At 36.3% G+C, this 10710-nt stretch overlaps 1 protein-coding gene across 3 annotated transcripts; it reads right to left on the bottom strand.

Annotated features, from left to right (window-relative positions):
* Nucleotides 1-6304: 6304 nt before the first annotated feature.
* LOC143876452 (cell division cycle 20.2, cofactor of APC complex-like) lies at nt 6305-9552 on the bottom strand. Of its 3 annotated transcripts, none has more exons than XR_013250387.1 (6): nt 9238-9552; nt 8483-8764; nt 7847-8116; nt 7105-7686; nt 6792-6996; nt 6305-6667 (listed from the first exon to the last, which is right to left on the bottom strand). XR_013250387.1 is itself a non-coding variant. In XM_077378146.1 (5 exons), exons 1-5 carry the CDS (start codon nt 9340-9342, stop codon nt 6844-6846), a joined length of 1392 nt encoding a protein of 463 aa, XP_077234261.1. In that variant the 5' UTR covers nt 9343-9552; the 3' UTR covers nt 6305-6843. The 3 variants fall into 3 exon arrangements, 1 of the variants encoding a protein (XP_077234261.1); XR_013250388.1 differs by having other exon boundaries at nt 6305-6714; XM_077378146.1 differs by having other exon boundaries at nt 6305-6996.
* Nucleotides 9553-10710: the final 1158 nt, after the last annotated feature.

Genomic DNA, 10710 nt, shown 5'->3' on the forward strand with positions numbered 1-10710 from the left:
AAATAATCATCATTGTCACCGACACCATTGACAGGTAATAAAAACTAGTAAAAAAGGCACACAACAATTTTTACGTGGAAAACCCTTCGAGGTGAAGGGAAAAAAAAACCACGGTTCAAAATCAGATTCACTAATAAAAAAAGAGGGAAATTACAAAAGTTCCTCTCGACCCAGTATCTAATCAGGCTTGAGGATCTTCTAAGCTTCTCTTTCTATTTCTCTTTCTTTTTCTTTACAACACACACACACACACACACACACACACACACACACACACATATATATATATATATATATATATATGAGTTAAGTGAAGCTACACATACGTGTAGCTAACTTAGCTACACCAACGGCTTAAAATACAGTGGGCCCACATTGTTTGGGTGATCCAAACCATTCATTTGATAGACCCTCACATTGATAGGGTGTGCCCAAAAAATCAGCTCCATAGGATCATCCCCACCCTTCAAACTATTGAGCTGGAAAAAATGGACAGATTTGTGAAGGTTTTTACGCGTCCATTTTTGCCTCTACAATCGTAGGGTTGGGATGATCCTATGGAGCTGATTTTTTGGGCACACCCTATCTATGTGAGGGCCCATCAAATGAATGGTTTGCATCACCCAAACAATGTGGGGCCCACTGTATTTTAAGCCGTCGGTGTAGCTAAGTTAGCTACACGTATGTGTAGCTACACTTTTCTCTCTCTCTCTCTCTCTCTCTCTATATATATATATATATATATATATATATATATATATATATATATATATATATATATATATAAAACACATATACATACAAACCAACCCCCCTCTCCCCTTTCTCTTTTCATCTCCAAACTGGTGGTCATATATACAACAATACCTAATGGACTAATTACCAATGGAGGACAAACATTAGGCAAAATTATCAACAGGACCCATGCTTTTCAAAAATTATCAATGGGGGACAAAAGAGGTCTTGTCAGTAAAAGCTGGACGAAAATGCCCTTTGGCATTTACAATACGTTTTGACCTTGGTTTTTCCTTCTTCCCTCTTCTTTTACTTTTCCATTATCACATTTTTTACTTTTTACCCTACCAGTCATCTTCCTCCTTGTTTAGCCACCATTGTTGTTGGCAAATCTTAAAAACTTGAATGTTGAGTTCTTACCATCAATCTCTTTGTATTTATGTTGTTTTTTTTAGGGTTTTGCACTATTTTTCATTCCTCTGTTTCTGATTTATCTTGTTTAGAGTTTAAGCTATTTCTTTTAGGGTGAGTTCTGGAGATAATGCATGGATGGCTTCACTCACTTTTTTGGAAGACAAGTGATGTAATAGTATAAGAAAGAGTTGATGTAATACATGAATGGATGGCTACAAATTTTTTGATTTACTTAATTTTTTTTTTTTTTTTGTAATACACAAATTGGGATGTAATACATGAAGCACATTTAATGAAAACAACATCCATTTCTTTTGTTATTTCTATCATGAGCAGAATTGTAATGTCATTAGAAGAGTTGCTATAAGCAGGGGGTTTATCAACTCTCTGGAAGGGGGTTAGTAACTCTCAAAAGTAGGGTTACCAATTTCCGAATGGGCTTATCAAGTGCTTGAAAATTGGCAGAGAGTACTGGAGTTTTGGAAGAGGGTTTTCAAGTCTCTAGGAATGGGGTTATCTAGTATAGAGAATGGGCTTACTAATTTCTGAATGGGGTGATCAAGTCCCTGAAAATTGGCCAAGGGTACTAGAGTTTTGGAAGGGGGTTTTCAATTCTCTGGGATTGGGGTTATCTAGTATAAAAAATGGGGTTACCAATTTCTGAATGGGCTTATCAAGTCCTTGAAAATTGGCCGAGGGTACTGAAGTTTTGGAAGGAGGTTTTCAAGTCTCTAGGATTGGGGTTATCAAGTATCAAAATGGGGTTACCAATATCCGAATGGGCTTATCAAGTCCCTGAAAATTGGCCGAGGGCACTAGAGTTTTGAAAAGGAATTTTCAAGTATTTGGGATTGGGGTTATCTAGTATCAAAATGGGGTTACCAATTTACGAATGGGCTTATCAAGTCCCTTAAAATTACCCAAGGGTACTGGAGTTTTGAAAGGGGGTTTTCAAGTCTCTGGAGTTGGGGTTATCCAGTATCAAAATGGGGTTACCAAATTCCAAATAGGCTTATCAAGTCCCTTAAAATTGCCCAAGGGTACTGGAGTTTTGGAAGGGGGTTTTCAAGTCTCTGGAGTCGGGGTTATCCAGTATCAAAATGGGGTTACCAAATTCCGAATGGGCTTATCAAGTCCCTTAAAATTGCCCAAGGGTACTGGAGTTTTGGAAGGGGGTTTTCAAGTCTCTGGAGTCGGGGTTATCTAGTATCAAAATGGGGTTACCAAATTCCGAATGGGCTTATCAAGTCCCTTATGAACACGTTTTTACTTCCTGTTTTTTTTTCACTCGTTCATTTTCACGTTTTTTTCTTTCTACCGTACAATTCATCTTCCTCATCCTCCATTGAAAGGGAGAAAGAGAAATGCAAAACCCTAAAACAAATGAAAAAAAAACCTAGATATTGAGAGATAGATGGGAATGAACTCACGTTTCAAATTTTCGAGTTTTCCCACCTCCAATGGTGGCTAAATGATGAAGAAGATGACTGGTAAGGTAAAAAAACAAAGTTGAAAATGAAAAAGTAAAAAAAAGAGAGGGAAAGATGAGAGAAGAGGGAAAAGTGAAAAAGCAAAACGTGTTGCTTAAGAAAAGGGCATTATTGTCCAGCTGTTAATGACAAGACCTCTTTTGTCCCTCGTTGATAATTTCTGAAAAGCATGGGTCTTGTTGATAATTCCACCTAATTTTTGTTCCCCATTGGTAATTGATCCATACCTAATTAGGCTTGAGGATCTTCCAAGTCTTTCTCTTTCTTTACAACACACATATACATATAAACCCCATCACTCCCCCCTCCACCCGGCTTGAGGATCTTCTAAGCTTCTCTCTCTCTCTCTCTCTCTCTCTCTCTCTCTCTCTCTCTCTCTCCAACACATACATATATAAACACACATATACATACAAACCAACCCCCCTCTCCCCTTTCTCTTTTCATCTCCAAATCGGTACAACAAACATATACATATACATATTGTAACGAACCGGCTTCCATTGCCTGAGGTCGCTACCAAAACCATTGATTTTTTTTATTTTTTTTATTTTTTTAAGAACGGATAACAAATAGCGGAAGCGATTAATTAAAACTAAATAAACGAAAACCTTCCCATCATCATTATTCTTGTAAACAACTAACAATAAGAAAAATGTCTCCAAATTTGAGACCCACTAACATAATTAAATCCAAAGTCTAAATAACCAAAATAATAAATCCTAAATCCAAATAAACCAAAACCACGGAAGTGACCATGATGTCAATCCGTACTCTATGACTCTAGCACCCCAAATGCCCGCATTGGTCTCATCAAATGTCTTCATTCACAAAAGCTCCCTCCTCTTCACCTACCATTCCTGTAGGATATGAGGGTTAGAAGCAAGTGAAGGAAACTCTCTGAATAATGAAATTAAGCGACATGCATTTCACGATAATATTTTCTACAACAATGGAACAATAATAAAACATGAACTGTAGCAGTCTTATTATCAACTTATAACTAAAACAAATAATTGTAAAATGCAATGCACGTGTGAAACTTTAAATGATCTCTCCTTTTCCCCAATGATCATGCGACAGTTTCCATTGATTTTCTCCTCATGTACTGCGGTGGCTTTCTAGCCTGGCCGGTGATCATTGACCATCAAGGACCCTCCGTTCCCTAATGGAACGTGATCCACTTTAGGATTTCAATCGGTTCACCACAAGGGTTCCTTCCAATGCATCGCCCACCAGCTGTCGTACGCTCTCGGACTGATTGGCTTTTGGCTTTCCGCCCAAGGTTGGATCTAAGGGTTCTCCTTAGTCCTCCCTCCCATTATTCCCAATCCTAAATATGTGTATAATTATTTTCCAATAAAGCCTTTCTTTTACAATCCATATCTCAATTTTCCAATCATTATCCAATTCCAAGCATTAAATAATTGAAATCGGAATAACATGCCTAGAACAATCCACTCTTATTACACATGCTAAATTATTCATTTCATTATTATGAAAAATAGAATAATAAAATCACATCAACATTAAAAACATTATTAAGTGAGTAACCAAAACTTGCCTTGTCGTCAGAACTTGGGAAATTCGAAGCCGCTTCTAACCAGAATCAGAGAAGCACAAATCCTAGGATCATGGAACCGCATACACAACTAAGCTTTTCATTAAATCGCTAAATCTCATCCTAAGTTAGGCACCTAGTTCTCTTTACTCCAATATTCTCGATTTATTTGAATAAGTGATTACTTATATTTAAGGTGTTAATTTAGCCATCGATTTCCAACCCTTTACTACTAATATAACGATCATAGATATCAAAATAACTTGATATTAAAAACACTGATCGAACTAAAATATAAGAAATTTCCTTAACTTAATATGAAAGTACTGATTTAAAAAAAAAACTTATTAGAGGACATCTAACTGTTTATATATATATATATAAAACAAAATTTTCAATAATTTATACGTATAATAGTACCGTCTAAGGTACTAAAAATTTTGCACTAGATAACCTCCAGTATTTTAGAGAAAATGATGAAGTTCATCGCATGATATTGACATGAAAATTTTAAAGTTTCTATGTACCTATTTTCTACACAATAATACTGTTACGAAGAAAATTTTCAAAGTTAATATATATTACTGACGAAACGAAATGAAAAATAAAATCCCACATTATATGCACATTTATATAAATACTGTGCTAACTCGTAATACAAAAGCACTGGATGTACATAATGTATTAAAATTTCAGTTGAAAGCGTAGATATAAAAAGAAAACTATCAATAACATTTCGTTTGGCATACCAATGCCGATTACTAAAAATTTTACAGATTTATTTGACATTGGCAAGGCACAAATCTTGGAACTAAAATCTTTGGCTTTTATCTAATATGTGTGCTCAAAAAGTTTTCTTAATTTCTTTTGAACATTAATTCATTTGCCATTTATCTGTATATAGTCTTGTTCCGAAAAAGACAAATTATAACTCAAGGAGATAAGATATGGGCTTTGTAAGAAGGTTTTAGAAATCCCATTATTTTATTTTATTTTATTTTTGTTACATAAGCCTATTTGAAGAAAAGAATGATTAGTTTACTGAGCACTTACTTGTAGTCAAAGAATCAACATGAACTTCTCTTCTCCTTTTTCTTTTAATGGCCGAACACCTCTCTCTCTCTCTCCAAAAATTTGCTGGGAATAGGAAGGATGCAATACACGTTCACAAGAGGGAGAGAAAAAGAGGAAGACTTCTTAATTTATGAAATTGGATTTCCTACCCAAGAAATCCCTATTTACATAAGTTTTCTATTTTTACTTACCATGCTTCCAATTGATCCACCAAGGAAAATTAAAAGGTTAACAAAAGAAAATCTTTGATTGCAAGATTGAAGGTGGCACATAAAATATTTTAAGGAAGTATGAGGTAGCATAAATGCACACGTCCCCACTTGGGAAAGTATACACGCCCAAAATAGTTTGTAGAGATTTGTAATTCTCCACTTTTACAATCTTCCTTTAATTCCTCTTATTGGCTTTCCTTCTTTATAAGGTTAGATCTTTTAGTCCCTTTTTTTTTTTGTAAATCTTTGCAAAAGAATCATAGTTATCTAAACATGTATATAACTAGGGGCCACGGGACGCCCAAATGGTGAATTTAATTGCCGTTCCCACTCCAATTTGGAGTGGGCGGCAATTAATTAGGAGAAAAAGGAGGGACGTCCCATGATATTTGGAAATTAGTAATATTTTCCCAATATTAGAGGCGTAAGAATTTTGGCTAAGATTTGATTTGCTATTTTTAAGGGATTGAATTACGGCAAACTTTTTGAGGCCTCCAATCATAAAAGTTATTTCTCAACTTAACTTTATATGCCAAGAATGCCCCTTCACTTATGCCTAGTGTAAAAATCTTGCTTGGGCATTCTTGACACACCCACTTTAATTTAAATTTGGGGTGGAAATATCAATTTTTTTGTTTTTGTTTTACAAGACATAAACAAGAGGGTCGGTTAAGAAGGGATATGGTTTATACAGTTAAATTGCAGGGTCCCACCAAAAATAAAAAATTAAAGCCTCCACTGACTTTTTATAAAGTGCCAAAAATACCCCTTGAAACCCTTTTTATGAAACATATTAACTAGGTTAATTTAATACACTCCGTATCATAAATTTTTTGGCGTGAAAATATTTTTAAATAAAACCCCAAAAATTTCCAGTTGTTACATTATACATACAAACCAACCCCCCTCTCCCTTTTTTCTTTTCATCTCCAAACTGGCACAACAATACGACACATATCACTCGACCCACCTAAATTAGGCTTGAGGATCTTCCAAGTCTTTCTCTTTCTTTACAACACACATATACACATATACACATATGTGTATATGTGAGGATCTTCCAAGTCTTTCTCTTTCTTTACAACACACATATACACATGTACATATAAACCCCAAGCCTTCTTTCTCTTTTCATCTCCAACTGGTGCTCATCACGAGGGGCGCCACGAAAGGTTGATCCTCTACATGAGCACAGTGAAACATTCCAACACCAACTGAATTGAACACACTGAAAACAGTAGCTTGCCTTAAAATGGAAATTAATCAAAAGTCAAAGAAAAAACAAAAAGAACTTAAATGGGTTACCTTTAAAATTCACCCTGACCCACAACAAAAAAAAACCCATCTCTTAAAGTCTTCATCTGATGTGGTTTAAGTTTGCAAATGGCCATGCAGCAGTTGCAGTTTTGGCCATTGACTTGGTGGGGACCACTTCTGGAGTTCCAAAGACATTCCAAAATCTCAAAGTCTCATCCCTTGCTGCAGAGGCTACTGTGCATCCATCTGGGCTCTGAAAAGAATTCAATAAAAAAGTTAAGAACAATAAAAAACCAAGACAAATAAAGAAATCCATCTCTATCATCTCAAAATTTCATATATTATATGTATGTGTTGATACCTGAGCCATGAAGAGAACTCTAGATGTATGGCCAGTAAGTTCTGTAATCTTAACCATTGAGGGGTACTTCCACAAAGTGAGTTGATTTTGAGTGAATCCATGAGAGCTCAACAATTCCCTCTCATTCTTGCTCCATAGCAAAGAGCAGACTTGTGAGCCAGTATCAACTGAATTCAAACATGCACCTGTGTGAGTGTTCCAAAACTTAATAGACCTATCTCCAGTACCCCCACCTGAAGCAAGCAGATTGCTCTGGAAGGGACACCAAGCAAGTGCCTTCACAGCCGCGGTGTGATCTTCCAATCTGTGAAGCCACTGAGTAGGAGAATTCGAAGAAGCCATTGATCTGTCCCATATGTGAAGGAGGTTATCATTCCCTCCACTCGCTAATTGTTGGCCCGAACCCGACCACTTTAGCCCGCAAACCTCTTGTTCATGCCCTCTATATGTTTCAACAATGTGTGATCTTATTCTGACATCATTGTTAATTATCAAGGCGTCCATTCCACCTGTCGTTAGGATGTGATTGTTCCAACAAAGAGACCCGACACGGGAACGGTGTCCGCCTTGCAGAGTTCTCAGCTGTAGAAACACAAGCAAATGAAAGAATACTATTAACCTCAGCGATATAATCATCAGCTGTATAAAAACAGGGTTTGTTGTTAACATAAAACTACTGCTAAAAACAGAACATCTACTCATTGGAGAATTACTAAGAAGATGGGAATGCAAAAACGCATACCTTTCGATTAGCAGTCGAGTCCCACAGCTGGACTTCAGAACTGTTCAAGCCCACAGCAATATATTGTCCATCAGGAGCCCAACTCACACTGGTAACAGGACCATTCTCTTCATCCACAGTCACAAGCTCCGTTGTAGACCCGTCTGAAGCATCCCACAAGTAGACCGTATTTCCAAGGGTGATCGCTAAGATATTGCTGCTACTCCAATCCAGCAAGTTTAAATAGTAGTCATCTACAATCTCTGGGGCATCTAGTGTCCTCTCTGCAGACTGTAAGATCATAAAAGGAAGATCACTTAAAAAAACAAGAACCCACCTCCTCCTCACAAACGAAAAAAAGAAAAGAAAAATAGAAAACCATGAATAAAAGAAGCACAATGTTGAAGTATAAATGATTAAATAACACCGACTCTAACACCTCGAGTGTTGAAGTATAACTTGATTACATAACAACAAGTCTAACAGCACAATGTTGAAGTATAAATGATTAAATAATGTTAAATAACGCCTTCTCCAACGGCTTAAGCTTTTGGAATAATTGGTTGTTTCACGTTAAGCTTTTGGAGTAATTGGTTGTTTTTCACACACAAGACCAAGAGACATCAAAGAATAAAAAAGAAGCAAAAGAAAACTCACTTGTGAAATGTATCTATTAGATTTTGAGAATTTGGTTTGATGGAGAGGAATATTGTCGGAGTAGGCTTCTTGGAATATGCTTTCAACTGGCGATGGAGGTTTGCTCTTGAAAGCAAGTATTCTGGTTCTGTTCATCCTCAAAGTTTCAGCCAATTGCTTTCTGTAAGCCTCTTTCGAAGGAGAACCAACTACTTTGTTCTCTTTCTCTTTCCTTGCTTCCATTAACAAGTAATGGGCCATGTCTAAATCCATTGCAGATCTTTCTGGGATGAATCTATCACCCTGCGATTTTCAAACAATTATCAGAATTCGAAGAAGAAAAGACAAATAGAAAAGAGAATCAATCCCCTTCAAATCAAAGAAACGAGATTCTACCATATTCTTAAATATAATATCAAAATAACAATATAGAAAGAATGGGAAAAAAGGCCTAATTCACAAAGAACTTATAGGAAAATTAGAACAGAACCCATGGAAGAAATTGTTTAAAAACTCTTCACAGAGTGTATCTTGAAGGTTAGAGTAAACAAAACCCATAAAATGAAAGAGGGGATTCAAGAAAGAAAAAAAATGTAGGGAAATTAAACAACAGAACCCAAAAAGAAAATATTTAAAAACCATGTAAACTGATGTTTATTGCCCATAAAAGAAGGGATTATGGAAAGAAAGAATTTGCTAAAAAATAATAACAGAACCCAAAAGGAAAATATGTGGAGAAACTATCCCAAGATACAAGAAAGAGTATATCAACATACGTATTGCCGGGAAAGTGGGTGCTTTGGAATTATGTGTTCTTGAAGAGGGATTCGAGATTGCGTCTTGTTTGAAGAGATTGAAGACGAGAAAGATCCTGGATCCATGATATTAGCAGAGAGAAATAGAAACAAAAAATCCTGCAAAAACAGAGCAACAAAAGAAAATAAGATTCCACGAAAATAAAAGACGAGTGATAATAGCCTTCTAATATGAAAGCAATCGAAAAATAAAATTGCAAATGACAATGTGTGTGCGTGTGTGTGTGTGTGTGTGTGAGAGAGAGAGAGAGAGAGAGAGAGAGAGAGAGAGAGAGAGAGAGAGAGAGAGAGAGAGATGATTGATGGGTCTTTTCAAGATCGTTTGGAGAAGATAGAGCTTTTCTCAGTTCACTGTATGTATGAATTTGTGGGGTATGCTTTGCTTTTATACACGAATCGTTTTCTTCTTTAGAGTCGAGTTGAAGGAAAAAACCCTAACGGCTCTATTTCGTGGACTCCTTTTTTATTTTAAAAAATAGCCGTCATGCTGAGTTGGGTTTGTCGGGAGCCTAGTTGGGAGTTGGGTAATCGAACCAATGGAATCCGTGGGCAGATTCTGTCTTATTAATGTTTAATTCATGTGAGAACATCCCACGCAGGTTGACTCTTTGGCAGATTTTGTCTTATTGAACTAGGTGGCTCTTCTCACATGCAAAATCCAGCCCGGAAATGGCTTTCCGCGAAATTGGCTAGCTAATCCCAATCTTCTATTATCTTATTCATTTAATTCAAGGAAAAATTATTAGAAAAATGCAAAGTTTTCATTATATTGTGAAAAAAGGGTAGTCATTTCAAATTTATAAAAAAAGGGCTGTCAGGGTACGAAAATAGGCCTTTAGGACAAATATATCCCTTACTTTTTCCCACCAACTTTATAAGCTCTAATCCCTAAGCTATTTGACCTACCACCTTCTCTTTTTCTTTCTTCTTCCCCCACCAACTTCCAACGTGAAAAACAACCATTGTTGGATACCTTGGTATCTCATCCAACGTGAATAGCAGCCATAGTCTTTTGGAAAAAAACACCATTACTTGTTTCTTCTTGGTTGATAAACATAGCTCCACGTATGGCCATTCTTTTCTACTTGAATAGGGTTTACATATTCTTTTCATGTTTTCATGTTTTCATGATTTCTTGGGTTTTCATGTTTTTCATGTTATTTGTGCGTTGTTTTCATGTTTTCGTGGTCTACCAGCCTCTTTGTTTGGATATTACCATGTTTATCTTGACCTGTCCCTCTCTAACTCTCTGTCTCTCTCTCTGTGTATAGAGAGAAGCCTGATTGGACATCGTATGTATACTTGGACTCTTGGAACCATTAGTTAGGCTTCGGAACCACAATTTAGTGGTTCCTCGGAGGTTAAATAGTGGTTTCATGACTGTAAATTATGGTTTCCAAGTGATTGGTACATTGTAATACTACTTTATTGGTT

Source organism: Tasmannia lanceolata, unplaced genomic scaffold (assembly GCF_043159265.1).
Source record: "Tasmannia lanceolata isolate RefF3 unplaced genomic scaffold, GAP_Taslan_0.1 ptg000005l, whole genome shotgun sequence".
Classification (NCBI taxonomy): domain Eukaryota; kingdom Viridiplantae; phylum Streptophyta; class Magnoliopsida; order Canellales; family Winteraceae; genus Tasmannia; species Tasmannia lanceolata.